Genomic DNA, 22062 nt, shown 5'->3' on the forward strand with positions numbered 1-22062 from the left:
ACTAGAGGGGATGTCCCACACATACATACGCACGCAGGCACGCGCGCGCGCGCACACACACACACTCAAATGATAGCTGTAATCCTTAGATCGAAATGTATACAAATATAATGCACACATGAAAAATAAACCCCATGAGATGCACAAATGTAGGTGGATAGATGATCTACATTCGAAAATTCATCCACACACAAACACCTGCTGGCAGAGTGTGAGTGCTTGTGTGTGTGTGTGTGTGTAGCAGCTTTGTATTACTCCAACATTGTTCCCCAGAATCACAATCACCCAGGAGCAGATGGAAGATGGCCACAGCTTTGTCTTTCACACACTCGTACACTAAACACTAACTGACATGCACACTCTGACACAAACACCTATCATACACTAACAGAGCTGGATGTCAGGACTGATCCTCTGGTTCCAATCACAAAGTTCAGAATTGTTTCATTTCTGACCGAATGCTGATGATTCAGTCACATCACATCAACACCAATATTCTTGTCAGAAGGTGTCACACAAACTTTCACTTCTTCATTCAAAAAGTGCTACATTGTAAACACTGGTCCAGTTGTGGATGTAGGGTTTATTTTACTTAGTGAATATTAAAGCATAATTATGCAAAACATTTAGCAGCATGGTGGATAGTGGTTGTGCTCTTGCCCCACAATAACAAGGTTGCAGGTTCAGCTCCTGGGCCCTTTCTGTTTGCAGTTTGCATGTTCTCCCCATGCCTGAGTAGGGTTCCTCCCACCATCCAAAGACATCATGTTTGGGTTCACTGGTGACTCTAAATTGTCTGTAGGTCTGAGTGTGAGTGTGAGTGGTTGTTGGTTTCTGTCTGTCTCTGTGTGTTGGCCCTGTGATGGACTGGTGACCTGTCCAGGGTGACCCCGCCCTCACCCAGTGTGAGCTGGGATTGGCTCCAGTGGCCCCCGCAACCTGGAATCGGATAAGTGGTTGAAGATGGATGAATGAAAGAAACACTTAAGGGCTAATAATGTTTGCAACAGTAACCAACATGACGCTAATGTAATAACTATACACACAAAACCATCTAACATACATTAGAACCCCCAATAATAATTTCCAGTATGATATAAAGCACCAGGATTCGACAACTAGACTAAAATCATTGACCCCACAGCTGAAGGGACAAGTGTGTTTTATTTGACCCTTCAGGAAAAAGTAGAGCTTCTCCTTCATGGGGATGGTAATGGTATCATTGCCCCCTGATCAGCACTAACTTGACTTGCATGGCCAAGATAATTCAAGTGCTATTGTTTTAGTATAAGTAGCCAAAAAACTAAATGCTGTCCCATTCACCTTAATATGGTTTGTCAGCAGCAGACACTTTAAAGTAATGATCAGTCTGAGCACAGACAGCACAGAAACTCAAGGTCTGCTCACTAATTCATCTGCATTGCTTGTGTTGACAGCACATCAGCCTGACATCTGCAGACAGCTGTTAGCCAGGGTCAGCTCCCCAGCAGGGACAGACTGGAGTGAAGAAGCCACACACTGTTCCGCTGACTTCCACAGCTTCATATCTCATGGATGATAATAATATCTCTTCCACAAACACAAACAGAGCCCAGATGATTGCGAACTGTCTTTTCTTTTCAATGTCTAGATGTGCTCTGAGATATAAAGAGTTAGTTCACTTATACACCAGGCTTGCACCAGTGGACTCACATATAAGTATCAACTGCCTATACATTACATTTGATGTACACGCTGAGGGTCAAGCTTGTGTTGTTATCAGACGGAGTGGCTATGGCAGCTCCAGCTAAGTAAACCTGGGCCTGAGAAATCGACCGGGCTCAAAGAAAGAAAATCTAATCAGTGACGAATTGATGACCAATTTCCATCTAGAGCTGTATGCAAGGAGTCATTACTTAGTTTGTAAAAAAAAAAAAAAAAAAAACAAAGAAAGAAAGAAAAAAGAAGCAAACACGCATTAAAAAAACAAACCTCTTATGGTCACTCTGTAAGATCACCTGGTGGAGGCCATCCCACACTTCCTTACAACAGTGGCCAGATTTTGAATCCAGATTAGGCTGCATTTCATCCCCTCTCTTTCCTCCAAGTTGCCTGTCTTTATCGAATGAATCAGTAAATGCCAACCCGCCTAAAAACCATTTCTTAGCTGTTATAAAAATAATGACGAATATTTACTGAGAGCATTGTGACGAATTCAGCTCTTGAAGTTTAAGAATAGAAAATGACGCATGCTACAACCTTAAAACCACATTCGATTATCCTGGCCTTTCTGGCTGAATCAGGCCTAAGACAGACAATTTCAAAGTCCCCATTTAGGAGTCTGTATGTCACTCGGTGGAGATACAAAGTTGGACAAGACCAGTTTCCCTTGTGTGACCTGTAGGCAGGACCAGGTTCATCTTAAGGAACAGTGACACCAAAATATCACTCAGCAGTTGGCTCCTTATGTTCATGTGCTCCAATCTATGAGATCTTGATGATCTACAGGAAAAGATCAATCCCAACCTTCTTTGACCGTGTATGAGATTTCAAAGGGTAGAAGGGTTTTATAGCACAGTGTATTGCGTCTCACTGTGACTTGTGTCAGGACAGTGCAGAGCATGTGTTACTATTGTATGTGTGCACATTTGAGCTTGGGAGTCTTGGGTTGCTGGTCTTGCTGTAATGAGCTGATATGAGAGATAGAGTTGTGTCTGCACACAGCTGCCCAAGCAAACTGGCAATGCGTCTGTGTGTGTGTGTGTGTGTGTGTGGATGTTGGGGGGGGGGGGGCGCTTTTGGATGGCTCTAGTCATGGTGAATGAAAAGATCAGAGAGAGAGAGAAGGCAGATGGACCGCCCTGAGGGCCAGGAGACAGGGAGAGACAAAGAGACAGAGAGTGAGGAAACAAGACAGTCAGACAGAGAGTGAGAGAGACAGAAGAGAAAATGCCAGTTAAACACTGACACACTTAGCCCTGCCAACCTTCTCCCCTTCTCCTACTTCCCCTATGTGCTTCAGTGTCAGTCCCTCTGTGAGGACCCTTGATGTTACAATGCAGCTCTCAGAAACACACACAGTCAGACAGGCTGATGACAGGACCTCACACACAAGGAAACTGAACTCCATGTTCTATGTTCTATCTATGGTTCCCTAAAAATTCACAAACTCCTTTACGTTGAAAGAATATTTAGGGATTGTTATTGCATCATGATGTCAGAGTTTCTTTCACTTTGGGACGATGATGATAAGCAGAGTAGAAGATTAGGTATTAAGAAAAGTAAAGAAATCTAAAGTGGAAGAAAAACAGACAATGGAGCAGATAGAAGGAGAAACAGATTTGCTGAGATAAGAGAGTTAGAGTGACAGAAGAGCGAATACAGGGACAGAATCAGAGAGAAATGATGATGAGGGGCACAGAGTGAAACAAGACAGCAGCAGGACAAATGAGAGCACAACAAGACATGGAGGGATGCTGGGGGAGAGACGTAGAGGCACACAGAGATGGAGGGAGTAAAGGAGAGAGAAAAGTGGAGGGCAGAGTAGGGAGGGAGTGGTGAGGAGACAGAAGAAGAGAGAAGAGAGGTGTGTGTAGCAGAGAGATGGGGAGTCAATAATGACTGATTACTGTAATTCAGCCTGTCAGAGACATCGAACTGCTGCTACCACCAATCAATACACACCAGGACACTTGCAGACACACACAAACAGCTCCAGACAGGCATGTGTGTCATCAGGCTCGTGTACACAGTCACACAGGCACAAACACACATGCATACACAGACAATACATTCATATACAGACCGACAAACTAAGAATGCAGAAAGATGTACAAATACAACAGCAAAGATGTCCACATGTCTGCACATTCACTCAAGATTGCTGGAGGTGCACAAAATAATGCACACAAGGTAAGATATGCATATGTGTAAAGAAATCGCACATGCACACGCAAGCACAATGGGTTGGGAGGTATTGGATACAAGCCCCACACTGAGCCTAACAATCTCTGTGCTTCGCTGGGTGGACGTGGCAGAATAAAATGGCTTCTTCAGCCTCCCTCTCTACCCCACTTGTTCCACCTTGTTGACTAGCATCACCTCCAAGACTCGCATTGTCTCCCTGAAAGGAGGAAAGAGGGAGGAAGGACGAAGAGAGGCAAATGAACTAGAGGAACTGGGTGCAGGATAAAAGCTGAAAGAAAAACAAAAGGTCTAACAGACGGGGAGAAAGAGAAAAGAGAGGTGAAGGACAACAGGTAGAGTGAAAGTGACAAATATAGATTGTTGTGAGGTTGAGATATTAGAAATGGACAAGGGATGAGAGAAGGAAAGTGAGACGGTGCAGAAGAAGAATTAAGACGAGATACAAGAGAAATAATAATAGAAAAAAGGAGTAAAGGCTAAGAGACAGGGCATCTAGGGAAGAATTGCTACATTGATTTTTTTTTTGTTGACCCTCCACTTTTCATTTTGTTATCTATCATCCATGGAGAAGTCAAAGTTTTTTTCAGAAGATTTTTCCCTTGCTGATTCAATGCAGAAAGAATTGTTGATACAAGGTACATGCGAGTGGCAGCACCTATCATATTGGCTATAACTTAGGCCCATACAGCCTATCTAATGGTTTGTGTCTCTCTTAAGATGGCGTACAGTCCAGAGGCTAATCCAACAGCAAATCTACTTTCAGTGGTGAGAGTTTCAGATGTCCATTTACTACGAGTCTCCTTTTTATCCCTCCCCTTAACAGAAGAGTCATCATTATGTAGAAATGTGTGGCGTGCATTAGCAGGAAACCAAACCAACCCTTAGTGGCATTCACATATCATAAGAGGTCTGCTTTGCACATATTTCTATAAAGTATGTATACACATGCATGCATAAAATACACACTCAACCTTTACACCTCTGTCAGCCCAGGCTACAGGCATCTTTGGTGGTGTAAATATTGCTCACTGTATCATACACTGAAACATCACTTCTGGCTGTCACCCAGAATTTGGAAAAACAACCAACATAAACATTATCGCAATGCCAGTTGAACTAATCTGAATGGCAGAAAATGGAGAAAGAACAGACAGATAAACAAAAAGATAAGACTCTTAAGATAAGAATCTTTGAGGAAACTGCTCTCGGTGCTGAAATTCCAATGAGTCAGTAGCTCAGTTCGCTTTATCCTCACCTCACAATTGCATGTCAAATTGTGCCTGTTTAACAGGACAGCATGAATCTCTATGTCTATATGAGGATGTATATCATAATTGAGATTGTGTCGTCATGCATCTGCGATTGTCAGACTGAAGACTGTGCACGAGCGATATTTGTGTGTGTGTGTGTGTGTGTGTGTGTGTGTGTGTGTGTGTGTGTGTGTGTGTGTGTGTGTGTGTTCATGGTTGTGCTTGAGACCAGAGAGCAAATCCCCACATTCAGAAACTGCATTAGAAAGGAGAATCATCGATAAGTATTGAACGCTGGGCTTGTTCCAACAAAACTACCATCGAAACGAATCACGCAGACAGACTGTATACACACACGTCTCTTTCTTTCTTGCGTGCGCACGCACACGCACACGCACACACACACACACACACACCAGCCTATCCAAACTTTATGTGCCTGGTTGTGCGCACACACACACACACACACACACACACACTTGATATATAGCACTTCAGAGCCAACTAAATACAGCTCTATCACATAAGCACTTATATTCTGAAAGCCGAACACGACTGGACATTGATTTGCTGTTCTTAACACTTGAGCTGAGTGATAACCAACATTCTCCCTCACACATACATGAGCAAGGATCTCAACACTCAGCACAAGAGCATAGATTTGTTCTAAAAACTTCAAATATTTTATAAACAGCTTAGCACTGAAATAAAGATGAAAGCCTTTTGTAACATACCTTTTGGTGTTTGGTTTAAAAATACTCAGATTTATAATCAAAGGATACAAGTTCTGGTACAGAGGAATGAGGGACTTGAGAGCTCGACTGGCATTGATGGCTGTGGCTCTGACCATGGTGGGCAAAATCTTCATGTCCACTATGGCTCCATCAAACAACGGACCAAAGAATGGCACCTTTAGGCAGAAACACAAGGAGGAGGACCGATTAACTACATAATAACAACAAAAACAACAACAACAACAACAACAATAATAATAATAATAATAATGGCTTTACGGTCCTCAAGGATACCAATACAAATCAAATGCACAGTACCAACAGACAACATTCAACAGGACATTAAGTACTTTCAAATATGCTGGATATAATATAATGAATGTTAGAAGAGATATAATAGAATAAAATAAATATCATTGTATAGTCAATGTTATGGATGTCCGATTTACAGGTAGTAATTAACCTACTGCCTGAGGAAGCCTCTCAAAAACATACATTTGAGATGGTATAACAGGACAATTTCTGCCTGGTCTGACAAGCAATAACCAACTTTTTTTTTCTTTTTCTCAATGATTCACCATTCGATTCAGGCTATGGCTTTCTGGCTTAATTCAATACTTTGCTTGTGGAATCCACCAAAGAGAATAATGTTAAGACTTTTTATTGAATTTATTTGTGGACCAGGTCTCCAAGCCATGCACTCTGAACTGAATACAGACTGAATACAGTGCTTTCAGGACAACAACATGGAGAATATCTTATCTAACTTGTTTTTGGATTCATGATAATTCAATATTTTTGCTTGTAGAATGAATGAAATGGAATAAGGTTATGTTATTAGTGCTGTGGTATCTATGTCATACAGAAAAATACAGCATTTATTGTATTATGTCTCATTTGAAATAGAGTTATGCTATCAGTGCTGTGGTATTAATGTCTGGGTGTTTTAGACTGATACATTAACCAGAGCAGCAAGAGTCAGGGCAGGACTCTCCCTTGGATTGTTAGTCAATCTGGATGCATATCTGCGTAGTCTCGTAGGAAACATAAATTTATCTATAAAAAAAAAAACAAAAACAAAACTTGTCCATGTTTCTAGTTCTATTTTTTTACCCAGCTCATGGACTCTCTGAAAACAAACAATATAAGGCCTTATCATCATTCTAACATCTAGCGCAGAAATGAATCTTTGACCAATTGGCTGACAGAACATTAACTGGCAGAAGATATGATAGTTCATTAGGTACTTTAGCAGTACCGATCTTGACACTTTGAAAATAACTGTCATGAAATTATTATCTTATGTCTACTTATCTGCTTAAAAGCTTGTGACTCATCAAATCCGTTACTGGGATTTTCCTGCTGAAAGATGTTTGCACCACATTTCATTGAGCACTTGTTGAGATATGCGGATGTAGTTGACATTCGACGACCAATCAAGTAACAACCATAACAGCTGTGCTTCTAGCACAGTTAAATATTACACTGATTGACACAACAGTTAAATTTCCACAACAGGTTACATATATAGTTATTGATGAGTAGTCCAGAGGGGGATTGAATTATCATCCTGGGTTTGAATGAGTCTAAATGTCTTGCTATTTCACAGGTATTTTCACCCAATAATAAGGATTCTGAAGAATTGAAATGGTGATGCTGAGTAATTGCACAAAGTATTGATGACTGGCAGTTTGAGTCCACTCTTTTTACCTCTGGTTTCTTAAGAATGTGGATGGAGTACATGTGGTTCTTCATTGGGTAGATGACGATTAGTACATCCCCAAACTCTGTGGGGATGATTCCTCGTCGGTAGTCTCTGGAATGCTCCGACCAGACTATGTGGACCTCGTCATTACCCAGGTGTCTCAGCTGCAGGTGGAGGAAGAGAAATAGGAAAACTAGAATCAAAACAAAAGTCTCACATTTTTCTTTATAAAGCATAAACAAAGCGCACAAACTATGTCAATGCCAGCCATGCACAGACAGACAGACAGACAGACACACACAGAACATCTCATACAATGAAGTAGATGGACTGTATCTATCATGAACCCAAGGCTTTTGATTCTGTGTTTCTATGTGGTATAGGTGGCCCTGGGGGTGATGGAGTGAGTGCGTGAAGATGGAGAGCAGACACAAAGATGGAGTGAAAGTCTGGAAAGAGGGAGTATGGGCTGGAAGACAGATGGGATCAAGTCTGACGCAGTGTGATTGTGTGTGTTGGTTCACATTCACTCAGTAGGCTACAGTCATGGATGGTGACAGCTCTGTCATTAACCTTGCTGACTGCCAAAATACACACACACACACACACACACACACACACACATCTCTCTACTTGTCACACAACTTCAGATGGCTGCATGTCTCGGCCTCGGCCCTGAGACAAACACAGGACAAATTTCCTTTTAAATATGTGTTTTCCTGGACTCAGTTGTGTAGCCTCTGTCAAGGTTTTTAAAGATATGTCTGCATAATGTGAGGGAATTTGTTAATCAAAAATGGCAGTCCCAGATTGTAAATCAGGAGGCAGCTTCATAAAATTAAATTTCATTTCGTCATACACAACTCACTCAACACTTAGATAAAGCACGTAAGGAGTTTGAGTGGATTAATATGGTGGCCTAGAGAACTTGTTGCCCTTTTGTTTGGAAGTTACTTCACCCAATTTGCCATAATGACACTGTGCGGATTTATCTGACTGTACTGACTCATAGGCCTAATCAACTTTGATATATTAAGCAAAGTTGAGAAAATATGTGAGTAATGGAGATGTATTTAAGCTCCACTTAAAATAAATCTTTTCGAGGCACTTTCCTCTGACACTGCTTGCAATTCAAAGTGTCACAAAGACACACAACTCACAATTATAGTGAAAAGTGAATGGCTCTGCCATTATCACATTTGGAGAGTGAGAATTATGGGCTTTAAGCTGTATTTTTGGGTGTCAGAAAAATTAGATGACACAGTTTAATAAGGAAGAGTGGAGTCTTAATGTCTGATGTTTTTCTCTGAGCCACATCACAATTTTAAATGTAGCGTCAATCCTTTAAATAATTTTTCAAGCAGATGTTGTCTGACAGAGACCAGAACACACTGCAATGAGTGAGAACTGGACAAATGCCCTGCAATGGACTGCATTCACATTGCAGTGTGTCATGTTGTGTGTGTGTGTGTGTGTGTGTGTGTGTGTGTGTGTGTGCATGTGTTTGGCAGAAGGATGGATGATAAATGCCTGCCAGTATGGACATGTGTATATCTGTCAGTTTAACCTCTTTGTGGACAAACCTTGTGTGCGCGTGTGTGTATTTGTAAGCCCGCATGTGTGTATGTGTGTCTGTGTCCAACAGAAGCACACATTTATAGTTGTGTGGTTATTTGTGCAGATTGTTGTGAATGAAGCCCTTGGTGGATGTGTGCTTGTGTCAAGTTAAACTGGTTTATATGTGTGTGCGTGTGTGTCAATGTGAGTATGCGTGTTTGATGGGGCCATCAGCTGATCACGGAGATGGATGGTGTCAGACCAGGCGCTGATAATCCAATCAGGAGCCTGCAGCGATGTGATAGGCTGAGAAGCAGGAAGTATGATCTGATTAAAGGGACATTATGGCCATGTGCAGAGTGCCCAGTGCCTGGGGGTTGACAGGTGTGTGCGCACACACACATGCTCACATGCACGGTCACACGCAATATGTGAGTTGAAAAGGGACAGAGAAGGTGAGATGCACATACATGTGATTGTGTGATTAGTCACATATGTGTCTATGTTTGTTTGTGTGTGATTACTTCACTTACGACAAGTACGTGCGGGCAGAGCTTACGTGCGTCTCTGTCTACATCCTTTGACTGCACTCAGTACTAAAAGTCCTGATTTTTGTCATAGACGAGCTCAGGTTGTTATTATAAGTGTCTGATAACAGGGAAACAGTGATTACTCCCTATAATTGATGACGTTGACGCTGAAAGTGCTTTAGTATCAATATTTTAAATTGATGCATTGTTTCCCATGAATCCATTTCTTTGTTGCCAGCAACAATATCAACATTGACCGTCATATATTGATTTTCTATTTTATCATTCATGGTCAGGCTGCTTCTCTGTCCTCTGCCCGAAGTGGGGCTGCATGCATGCACTTGCGTGCACACACCCCAAGTAAGGATGACTTGAAGATGACTACAGTTGATACTGCAGTTTCTTAACTTTATATTATTGCAAATGACATAAAAATAGAGCGAATCGTTGTTGAGAATGAGTAATAATATGAGCTTGACTAATAAGTGTACAGATGAGATTAATATAAAATCGTTATGATACCCAGTCCTACAGTTGGTTATTGGCTCCGACTTCCGCAGTAATAATAAGAATTAGCTTTTACAAAGTGATCTATCACAGAAATGTGAAGGATTACTGCATTTGTAAGTGTTAGAGATGACCGTTCTGACAAAGCATTTTGTCAGTGAGTGAAGTTCTTCTTGATCCTCTTGATTTTATCAGTATGCTCAAAACCACCAAACTCCTGGGATAGAGACAGTTAATTTTACCTTGCAGAAAACATGCTTTGGTGGTGAAAATTGCCCTGGATGGTTAGTTATTGCGTGGTAGTTTTCCTCAGGTAAAATACCAAAATACTGACAATGGATCCCCTGACTGTGTCTTGACACTGTTGTTGATAATCTCTGGTATAATTACAGAGCCCAGTCAGTTCAGTGTGTGGAAACCTGAAGGCGTATGTGACAGAGGGAACTAATCATGATTTATATATTCCATTCTTTATATTTTACAGTGAGAGTGAATGATCAGATAAGATGGATGGAGCAGAAGATGAAGGACTCATGGGTAACGTTCACACAGGTATGGGCAATAAAAAACTGTTGCTGTACACATCAACTACTACTGCGTTGCCTAGCAATGTACCATTTTGTCTGTGTGTCAGCTGCATCCACAGTGAACGTTATGCACATTTGTTGTAGGACTGTATGTTAGATAAAAAGGAGGAGTATGGAGAGGAGTGGAAAGGCTTCCTTTTTCACTCTGATATTTTGTGTATTTTAATTTGCTAATTTGAAGAGGAAAAAGGGTGATTTTTGTGAGAAAGGGAAAACAAGTGGAAGAACACATTCCATTCAGCTGTTGTGCAAGTTTGAAATAGTTAAAGGCATTTTTGTGTTGTTTTTTCAAACATCTATATTTCCATAAGAACTCTGGGACAAGGCACAAAGTCAGGTGTGTGTTACCTTCTTGGTGAGGTTTTGGTCTTGGTCATGGGGCATGCGGGTGGAGACGTGGTAGATGACCTCGGTGGTGGAAGTGGCATAGTAAGGCGTAGTCTGGCCTGTGCTGCGATTCCTCTGGAGACCTCCCATGAATCCACAGTGGGTGGTGAGGTCCACCTAAGACACGCAAACGAGCACACACACAAAAAATACAGGAAATATTAAAAATAACTCAATTTTTATGCTTTTCCTTTAAGGTTATAATACCATATAATCTTATCAGACTTCAGCTTCCTCTGGTCTCATATCAAGATAAAATGTTGACATGTTAAAGAGAAAAGTAATGTGGTTTCGACAGGTCAGTTTAAAACTTATTAAAGAAACTAGTTTTGAGTTCAAAAAGTTCACAGTTCTTTCAACTTTCTCTTTGTCTGCTTCTTGTGTCAGGAGAATTACTTTACACAAAGCAACACACCACACACTGCGTTTAAGAATGGTTCTGCGTATATTTCTTCTCAACCATTAGGACATGCAAGTTGATTTTCATCCCTTGACCAATGATGGGGAGCAAAACAGTTACAAATAATGCAATGCAGTCGTACATTTTAATTTTTCATGGAAAAAATTTTAAATGATGATAATTTATGTTACATTTAACCCATAATTTAAGTATACAGTTGAAAAATAATGTCAGCATAGTTAAAGATCCTTAAGGAACAAATGTGTTATTACCTCCCAGCCTAGTCCAGAGACAAAGTCTTCATAAGCCTGGCTGCCTGTTGTGTTGGTGAGGATGGAGTGTTTGTCTTCTTGGCCTTCAGCCACGTAAAATACAGCAATTTTATGAGTTTCACGGCTAAAAAAAAAAAAAAAAAATCACGAACAAACACAAACAACTGTGATTAAGACAGCAGTTAGCAAAACATTGTTTGGTGACATTTACTTTACTGCAATTTTAATCCATGTACTGCCCCCTCTCAGTTTACTTTAGAGTTGATCTACAAAAAAAAAAAAAACTACAAAGAATAGTTATATAATTAGTTCACAGAGGAATGGGAAGCCATTAAGCAAACATTTGATAGAACTGATAGAAAAACCTGTCTTTGAGCATGGGCAGTAACAAGTGAGAAAAAGAAGGGCGGGATGCAAACTATCGAGTGACAAAAATATGAATGAAAATATCAAAAACTAGAGACGGATGGAGGAGAGCAGAGATGTTTGTCTATATGTTTTCTCACCATTGCCTTGAATCCAGGTTCTTCAGCTCTCTGAGTAACTTCTCGTTCTTCCTCAACAAATGAAAGTTACTCCTGAAAGACGTGGATAATTACACAGGTTATATGAGTCAACCTCAAAGTTACAGTTCAGGCCTCTTTCTCTTATGGCTATTGCCCTCATATCTCCCGAGTGATTATCTGCTTTTGTCTCCTGTGTATGCCTGGGACAGTTAGTACTGTCATCACACAGCTCAGAAACTTCTCTGTTTAAACCTTGGGCTTTTGCATGTTCCACCTGTGCCCATGTGGTTTGCCTCCTCCCACAGACCAAAAATATAAAAGTTAGGTTAACAACCATAATGACCATGTGGTTCTTGGCCACTATACCAAAAGAATTGTTATAAAGATAAGGGGATTTTTCTTTTAACAAAAATACACAAAAAAAAAAACCAAACAAACAAACAAATAATAACAAAAAACTGGAGGGCTCTGAGGACTTTCTGAATTTTCTGTAGGAGTGAATATTGAAAAGTCTCAGAAATTTGCAATACTTGAAAAGTGTATGAGTAGAGAGTTTTAATGACTTGGCTTTGGCAATTCAATAAGCACTTCTCTCTCTACATCGGCATCTAAGATGCCCCTTACGAATATAAATAATTGGGTATTATTGCTACTATGCTATAAATGAGCAAATGCAACAGCATTTCATACTGCCCACAGTGTTCAGGCTCCAAATACAAAAAGATAAACAACTATAGTGAATACTGATCAACTAGTCCAGGAACTGTTCAAAATGTCCCAAGGACCAGCCACCAACCCGAGCACTGCTGATATAAAATCAGGGCTCAAGCAGTGACGCTTGGAGTGGACTGATAATGACATGTGATTTTTTTCACTCTTTGAGGGAGGAAAAAAGAAAAAAGCAGCAAGAGATAAAGAGACAGAGGGAGAGACAGCAATTTACCCTTTATTAAAATGATACTTGGTAATGGCCTCATTCTCTGCTCTCAAAGACTCCATTTACATCCTGGATTATAGGGAAAAGCATATAAAAGGGGCCACAGGCACACACCCTCACTCACACTTTCCCTCGCACACACACACACACACACACACACACACACACTAGTGATGGGCCAGTATCTGTCTGTGATGTCCCTCACGAATACCTGGAGACATGAGGGGACAATAAAAGATTATTCTTTTTATCTTTCTTTCTTCCATTTTCCAGCTTCATCTTTCTTCTGCCTTTTCAATTTCTCATTTTTCTCATGATCCATTTACTTGTTTTGGCTCCATTTTTTGATTTTCATTCTCTTTCTACATCTACATGTGGCTTGGTCAGCCTGTTTTTCTTCTTTGCCACATCTCCCACCATCATTCTCTTCTTCTCTACTGCTTTTTATTCTAACGCCAAATGGGTTCAGTTTGATCAATAAAGTACTATACTCATTACCACACACTCATGTACACACACGTGCACGCGCGCACACACAAACACGCAGACAGTGTGTTAAGAAGTCTATTGTGCAGGCTGAATGCAGACGGTGAGATTCCCTGGACAAAGTATAAAGAGAGATGAGTGGCCATTAGTGACACCTTGACATTGTGTATTTTAACCTAGAGTCATTGAGAAGATGAAATGCTGCACCGTGTGAATGGAAAAACATAGCACCTAATTAGCTCAAAATACTTTGTTGAGTTTAAAATTTCAGCCTCACTTGCATTCAGCAAGCATTTTGGTTTGTTCCAAAGGAGACAAAAGTTAACAAAGACTTCTCACACATCTGAAAAACAGTCTCTGGATAAAAACTACATAACCATTTGTCTCTATTTTTTTTAATATATATTCTTATATTATTTTTACATCTATATTAGAATTTTCTCTGCTGCAGATTTCAGTTTCTTTCGCTATGTGCGTGGTAATGATTGTTGCTTCAGCAGTTGCTGGGTTTGCAACAGGTTACAAAATGTCCCCTGTTAATGCAAGTGTGAGCTATATAGCAACAGCAAATCTCACAAATAACTGGTTGAGAAAAGGAAAATCTAAAGTGAAAAATAAAAACACTGCAAAAAGCTGTTGAATAAGATTGTCATCATGAGATGAACAACTATGAAAAGCGATATCTACCAAGGAGACATGAATGCAAATAAAGTCAGATGAAATTAACAATTTTTTTGTTAGGCATATCGACATATATTGATTTGTTTCTCAAAAGAGAAAAAGTTCAGTGTAATGGTGAAAGTCTGAATCTGGCCTTACCTTTTCTCCCAGGAGTTGAGTCCCAGGATGTTGATCAGTAGCCTGCAGTAGTAGAAGGCAGATTGCGGTGTCTGGGTGTCTGGTTCAGTCTGCTGCACTGACCTCATGTTCAACTCCTCGCCTCTCTGAAATGTTCAGCATTACACTTTAATGTCAAATACAACAAATAATGGAAACTGAGTACATATCACGTAATGTTTAGTAAAAAGTCGCTGGAAGAAGAATCTTGGCTTGGGCTGGGTCTGTGATTTTTCCACATTAAATATAATGTCAGAAAACACAAAATTATGACTTGATTAGAGAAATAAACGCCATTTTCTTTGATAATTTTCAGATAATAAATCAATGTGCAATTAATATTTAATTTATAATTTTCTTGAATAGCTTTAGCTTGAATATATGATTGAAACAGCTTGTGATTTTCGTTTACTTCCTAAAACCTTGTATTCCTGCTTGTTGCATTAGCCTATGAGCAAGTGCTACACTTGTGAGACACCAAGAGCACCTACTTCATGGTAGAAACTTTGGATTAAACTAAATCTAATGGTTAAGTCCTTCTACGAAAATGAATATAGACTCCACACACATGAAGAACAAACTCTCTCTCTGCGGCGCTCTGCTTCAGGATGGCATTGATCACATCATTCTCCTGCTTCTCTGAAACACAAGCTGGAGGGGGGGCTGGGATGTTGAGTGGCATCCCTGTGTGGACCAACCAGGAGACAAAATCTTTGTCATGTTTTCAAAATCTTTAGCTGAAAGGTCATATCATGTTGTTATGCTGGCTCTGATATTTTGTGTGTGTAGGTACCTGCTCTTTGTAAACACTCAGGACTTGAGTATCCCAGATACTGCAGCATTTCATCCAGGGCATCATCGCCTTTCCTCAGTGAGTCCCACGCTGGAACCACCTCCCGACACAAACGTTTAGCCAATGGTGGAGCTAGAATCTGTTCCATGCTCGATTCTCCACTATCTCCCTCCCCTTCCATTTTATGCTCTATCTCCTCTTCCTCCTGCTCTTCATCTTCTAAATCTTCTCCATCTCCACCTACTATCCAATCTCCTTTCTCCTCTTCGCAGACATTCCTCTCCTCTCCTTCCTCCTGCCCCTCTCCCTGAAACTCTTGTCTCTCACCTACTATCACTCGTCCTCCCTCCCCTGTCTCCCTTACCTCTTGCCCCTCCTCTTCACTGTCCTCTGTCCTTACCCCTATCTTTTTTGGTGGACCTCCTGGTGAGGTGTGTAAATGATGACTCGCGCTGTGAGGTGATTGTGTGTGCGTCAAAAGTGTGTGTCCTGGGCTGGTCGGGGAACATGGTGGAGGCCCATAGAGGACGGCAGAGTCCCAGGAGTGTTTTCCAGCTATATCTCGGATGATAACACGAACACAAGCAGGAGCCGAGGACAAACCAGCTGTCATTCCACCTCCTGGTAGACCTGACTCTGATCGGATCTGGAAATAGAGAAAGAAAGGGACTGTATTTAAACGCTAAATTCTCCAGCTATTTATTGAAGAAGTGATCCTGATTTGCAGAATCTTACACATGGCTCAACTCAACCATCATACAAACTGGCAACACAGGACTTTTAGATTGATGCGCATGGAGAGGAGAGGCTATTCAGCCAAGTCAGTTTCCTATATGTATATGTCTGGTGTGTGTGTGTGTGTGTGTGTGTGTGTGTGTGTATATAAGAGAGTAGAACAAGGCAGAATATGGCCAACCACACTATGTTAACATGCTTGAGATGGTGCTGTTATGATAGCAAATGTCTTCCCAAAGAACAGGGAGATCAAAGATTTGAATCCTTAGGAAAGAACCCGTCTCGTAAAGTTTCACATTTTTGTGGGATAAAAATGAACCAGAGCACAGTAACACATTACCATTAGATACCATCAAGTACAAGTTTGAACAAAGCTTACGCTGGGTATACAATATAGACACTGAGATACTAAAATAAACTATTTTTACTGTGTAAAATATAGTTTATGCTCATATCAAAGGAATTTTTTTGCTTTGCATTTAGAGCAGCAAGGCGGCATAATGGTTAGCTCTGTTGGCTCACAGCAAGAAGATTGTAGTTTCATTTCCTGAACCTGGTGCTTTACTGTGTTAATTTATCAGTTTATGGTAATACCAAGTGAGGTCTTTCTGTAGGTTGTAACGTGCAGTCTTTCATTTTCAAAAAGAAAACAAAAACACCTTGTAAAAACAGTTGGTATATTACTTTCAGCTTCTCATGTTCTCAATTAAGTTTCTTGAACAGAGAAAACAATACTTGAAAAATATGTTAAGATACTTCAAGACTTCACACCAAGAAAAACAGAAGTTTGGCATGTTAGAGGTAATGTGGCCTACTTCCATATATTTTGGGACTGCTCTAAACTGAATTTATATTGCAAAGAGATTTGAACAGAACAAGACTCAAATAACTCTAACCGGAGACACTCACAGAGTAATGTCTAATTTTAAAAGGAAGCATATAAAGCTTTAGTGGAAGGTAAAAAGAAACTCACATTAATGATGTGAGGTCTAATCACGTAAACATGGACTGTGGGGATCAAAAAACATAATCCTATCATCTTTAAATGGAATAATGGGATATTCGATTTTTAAATAAAATATGACCATGGTGGGTTAGGGGACGAGGGGTAGGAGATGACATTAAGGAAATGTTACATGCTGGATTTGAACCCACGCTGCAGCAGAACGAGTTGAACCTAAGCAGAAGCAAAACGTGGCATGACCTCAGCAAATCATGCAAAACTTCATATTTTCATGTCTCTGAGTGGAGTTTACCTGGAGCACTGAGAGCAGCGTGGATCCATTCAAAACCAGAAACTGCAGGTTTGGTGAATGGAAAAGTTCTGGTCCCAGATCAGCGCTCTCACAGAATGGGTTGTCTTGGTTTTCACACACCTTGAAGATATAGAACATGATGTCACTCAAACAAAATTTCTTGACATAAAAAGAAAGGTATTGTAAGAAGTAAGCAATCACCCTAATACCTGGCTAGACAGAGTAGCTGGGCCTCCAGACATGGGATAATGTCCCAGATGGTTGACCAGGTGGGTGATGACAGTTCTGGCTGCAATGGAAACCAGGCCCTGCTGAATACGGCTACGGACTGAAGAGAGAAAGGATACAGGATAGTTAAGAAAAATACACCGTGGTAGTGAGGTAGTTTACAGTCTGTGCCCATGTTGTTTGGTAGGTTTCAAGGTTCAACTGTGGCTACCACTTGATAGTTGGTCCCCAAGTTAAAGAAAAAGACTCAGAGACAGAACAAACACACATTCTGCTCATACATAGTTTGACTCATGCTGTGAGGAAGCTGATGCCATCACATGCTGTGCTGCCAACAGATCCTGGCTAATCAACATCATTACACACATGCACACACTCCCACGCACGCATGCGCGCGCACACACACACACACACAAGAAACTAACAGCTCTTTATTGACAGAACTGTGTGTAGAGTACAGATATGCATTGACTAGACATTTGAAACTTCCTTAACGAGAGGGGATCTCAGGAGGAGGGAGAAAGAAACGAAAAAAAGAAATGATTAAACAAATGTGAAGCACCAGTGGCAACAAAAATCAAATGAAGAGGATATTAGCGAAAGTAATGGTAAAAGAAAGGCAATAAAAACAAGAGCAGGGAAGGGAACAGCAGTGAAGGTAAGAGAAGGGAAGAGGAGAAGAAAGAAGATAAGAGAAGCATGGTCTATCAGGGTGCTCCAGTCATTAGACTGGTCCCTGTATCCTGGTGGACCACAGCAGGGGACAATACACACTCTCACACGAATATAGACAAGCGCGCCATCACCCACATGATCGGCAGTGATCTGGTGGACAACTGTGGGTCATTTTGTACAGACATTTTGTGTGTCTGCATGTGCATCATTTAGTAATCATAGGCACTCACAAAGAAGTGACACGCAAAAGGTGAAAACCAATGCAGTGTCTTCATAAGGTGTTGAAGCACCATGAGCTATCAGAAAAAGCTTAAATGCTTCTTTGTATTGATTCTACAAGTCTCCACAATGATAATGATGATGATCACCTTTCTGCATGATATTCCCTCAAGTGGTGTCTAACATCTCCCAGAGGAGGTTATCTGGACTGAGATCTAAATACTGCTATCACCTATAATCAGGGGTTTTCTTTTAATTGCCCATCCTTATGAATACCCAAACGTGAAGAACTATATGCACTGGGAGTGTATTGTGTCTGTTGGACTAATTACCTTCTGTGACAGGCTGCAGTTTGCTGGAGCGTTCAGAGTCTGGGCTGTGCAGTGGCTCTGGCTCTCTGAGACTCTCTAATGGCAGGAATGGGTCATAATCTGGACTCAAGAGGTCCGACATTTGCAGCGGGTAATACTTAGGACTGCTGAAGGACTGTGCTCCATACACACAACCGTGCAACACCTGAAAACCGGACACTTGTCACTGAGTGCAGTTTTAGGATGGATCCCATTTTCAAATTTCGATGTTTGTATCATTGTAATGTGTCTTAACTTAAGAAGACGTGACAAACTCCCATACCTTGTAAATACAGCTGAGCAGAGTCTTGGTTGGCTGGTCTCTCTCTGGAGGGCTTCGAGTCTGAACGGGCTGAAGCAGAGACTTTGGAGGCAGAGCCATCACCCAGTCCAGCAGACACAACAGGAGGGAAACTACCAGCTGCAGAACACATAGGACATAAGCAATGTGAGACTTGGTGACATTGTGTTTCTAATGTGAAAGTGTTCTGTGTTTGTGAGTATATACCCTCTTGTCAAGCTCATGAGGAGACGACTCAGTGGTAGGCAGCAAGAATGTGATGGTGGCAATCAAAATCTGAAGAAAAACAAACAAACAAACAACCAAAACAACACCAGTTGTTTCCTTTGTTAAAACTACTACCACAACTTAGATGATATTAAAAGCAATACTGGAATGTTTTCCGATACATATTTCATCCATGAGGATGTGTGAATGCGCCGATTGTGACTTGATAAATAAGAGATCAAGGCAGTGTCTTTGCTCCAAAGTGCAAAGTGACTCATGTCTCACCTCTACAATCTTCTTTGGGGTGTCAGGGGGGAATTTCTGAAGGTGATCCACATAACTAATCAGGAGGTGAAGGATGTCTGAGGCCACCAGTGCTACACTCTTATTGGGGTACTACAAGATAAAACAAACATCATTCATGCCAATTTAGATTCACTATGTAAATGCATGTTAGCTACCATACCCTAATAAAGTTATTAAGGTTCAAACAAAAAACAAAATGCAACTTAAAGAAGAAGCTTTCATTGTGTATTGTATTATTTGTCTCGTATCTTGTATGTACAGTTGAAATTATGTGTAGGACACAATATTACAGATTGGTTGGTAAGATGGGAGAAACAATACATTATTTTAATGAGGACGTGCTGCAACAAAATAATGTCTGCTTCCAGATGAAAGCAGAACAAGGAGGAGGAGGAAAACAGAAAAAAGTGGCTCTGCATGGAAATATGACAACCCCTCAAGCTTTGTACATGTGTGTGTATAATCGTGTGTGCATGTTGCAGAACCCATGACTGCAGCTACTGGCTACTAGTACGAAGGCAAGAGATACAAAAGTGGACAAGTCATAAATATATATATATATATATATATACATATACACACACACACACATACACACACACACACATATATACTTGTGTGTTTGTTACAGCTTGCAGCATTCCCCCTGGATTAGTCTCCTATCTGAAGGAGGACCAAACATATTGACAGTCCAGGGTTTGCTCCCAGGAGTAAGTGAATTCAAATGTGTGCGTGTGTGTGTTACTGTAGTGTCTTATCGGGCCATTGGCTGCCGATACACAAGCTGGGGATTCCAAGGTGGAAAAGGTATGTATGTGTGTGTGCGTGTGTGTTTGTGTCCATCTAGAGCCACTTGGCTATAGATGAGACAATAAATGTTGGACAGTATTATTCTGATTCACAGGCCTCCCAGTCTGGTGGCCTGAAAAAGACAATAACAACTGAGGCAATGTCACCAACACGAACAATCATCTCCAGCAATGCTTTCCATCATACTTTGGCTGCTTGAGATCCACCATGTTTAACACATCCACAAACTAACCATCCAGTATTCAGTCGGTATTTGGCACCTTTGAATTTACCCTCATTTAGAATTTAACCAATTGTGCCCCCTGCCCATTTCAAAAGATATGTCCCTGGTTTTGGTGCTCTGGGCAAACCCCCCCCCCCCCCCCCCCTCCTGTGGTTTAAGCTTATCACCTACAGGGGACAGACAGTATTGCGCAGGATTAAAATGATTTGACCATTTGAATATTACTGTACATATAAAAGCATTAAATAATACCAGATAATCATACAATGTTAGGTTTAATTTCTAATGTGTTCAATTAATTGCATTAAGTGGAATGCTGGTGTTTTTAAACTTAATTGACAGGTGAAGAGCAGATTTTCAGAAACAACTGTGTTGTGCATATCAGCCTAAAAACAGCCAGTCTGAGTCATTGCCTTGGTCTGATTTCACTGGATCACATTCATAGACAGAAGGATTACCATGATCATTAGGGAGAAGAGGAAAAGGCTGTATGAGACAGTGTTCTGTTGCTGGACTGACACCTGTATTTTTTTCCTAATTCAAACTTTCAGTTAGTTTTTTTTTAAACTCAGGAAATATAACTTTTAGAGCCCATGGGTAAAATGACCCAGCATTTCAAAGTAGTACAAAGCTTTGACAAACCTTTAAAGTGACACAGATGACGTTGAGAGCATCTTTAATTTGTGGATGTTGAGTCCCGTGAGCCAGCTCCTCGCAGAGCCAGATACCGAGACTGCACAAAGCCACACACCTGACAATACAATACAAAAACAGATGAAAAACCGATGGGCTACACACATACAGAAATCCTCACAGTCTCACAGTTATCAATTAATTTGTAAAAAATTGACCTGAGGTAAAATTGGCTACTTGTTAAAATTCAAACCTGGAATCACATGGATTAAGTATCACTTTTAAACACTAACATCCAATCATTTAATGGATTTATTGTTTGAATCTTTTTGCTGCTCCATGGCAATGCTCTGAAAGGAAAAAAAACTTAAGTGATAAAAACAAAAAATAATTTATTCATTTAATTTCTAATACAGAAACTGTAGTAAAGGAGGGTGGAAGGTATTTAATGCAACAAATACAATCGCATGCGCGACCGCAAACACACCTAGCAGGGGCAGAAGGTTCATCTCTGGCAGAGGTTAGAATGGTTTTGATGATGTGCTCCTACAAAACAAACAAAAAAAACAAACCCCCACACAATTAATTTGTGAAAAAGAAAAACAATTGAAACACTGGTTAAGTGAGTGTGTGTTTTTATCTGCATATACAACATCTTGCTCAGCTCCCTGACCAGTGTTGGGCAAGTTACTTTAAAAAATGTATTAGTGTATGTAATGTATGTA

The 22062-nt window shown here is 40.6% G+C and overlaps 1 protein-coding gene across 5 annotated transcripts in view; it reads right to left on the reverse strand.

Annotated features, from left to right (window-relative positions):
* The window catches only part of ralgapa1 (Ral GTPase activating protein catalytic subunit alpha 1), a 67772-nt gene that overhangs the window by 22300 nt on the left and 23410 nt on the right, over nucleotides 1–22062 (reverse strand). For all 5 annotated transcript variants that reach the window (XM_029493522.1, XM_029493523.1, XM_029493524.1 and 2 more), the window contains exons 28-43: nucleotides 21825–21883; nucleotides 21347–21455; nucleotides 19651–19761; nucleotides 19366–19434; nucleotides 19141–19278; nucleotides 18840–19023; nucleotides 17595–17713; nucleotides 17386–17505; nucleotides 15395–16040; nucleotides 15170–15285; nucleotides 14584–14708; nucleotides 12342–12413; nucleotides 11836–11959; nucleotides 11125–11280; nucleotides 7601–7759; nucleotides 5939–6066 (exon numbers count right to left, since the gene is read on the reverse strand). In XM_029493522.1, the coding sequence (XP_029349382.1) occupies nucleotides 5939–6066; nucleotides 7601–7759; nucleotides 11125–11280; nucleotides 11836–11959; nucleotides 12342–12413; nucleotides 14584–14708; nucleotides 15170–15285; nucleotides 15395–16040; nucleotides 17386–17505; nucleotides 17595–17713; nucleotides 18840–19023; nucleotides 19141–19278; nucleotides 19366–19434; nucleotides 19651–19761; nucleotides 21347–21455; nucleotides 21825–21883 (2435 nt within the window). The remainder of the gene's footprint in view (nucleotides 1–5938; nucleotides 6067–7600; nucleotides 7760–11124; nucleotides 11281–11835; nucleotides 11960–12341; nucleotides 12414–14583; nucleotides 14709–15169; nucleotides 15286–15394; nucleotides 16041–17385; nucleotides 17506–17594; nucleotides 17714–18839; nucleotides 19024–19140; nucleotides 19279–19365; nucleotides 19435–19650; nucleotides 19762–21346; nucleotides 21456–21824; nucleotides 21884–22062) is intronic.

This window comes from Echeneis naucrates, chromosome 22 (genome assembly GCF_900963305.1).
Source record: "Echeneis naucrates chromosome 22, fEcheNa1.1, whole genome shotgun sequence".
NCBI classification, from domain to species: Eukaryota; Metazoa; Chordata; class Actinopteri; order Carangiformes; family Echeneidae; genus Echeneis; species Echeneis naucrates.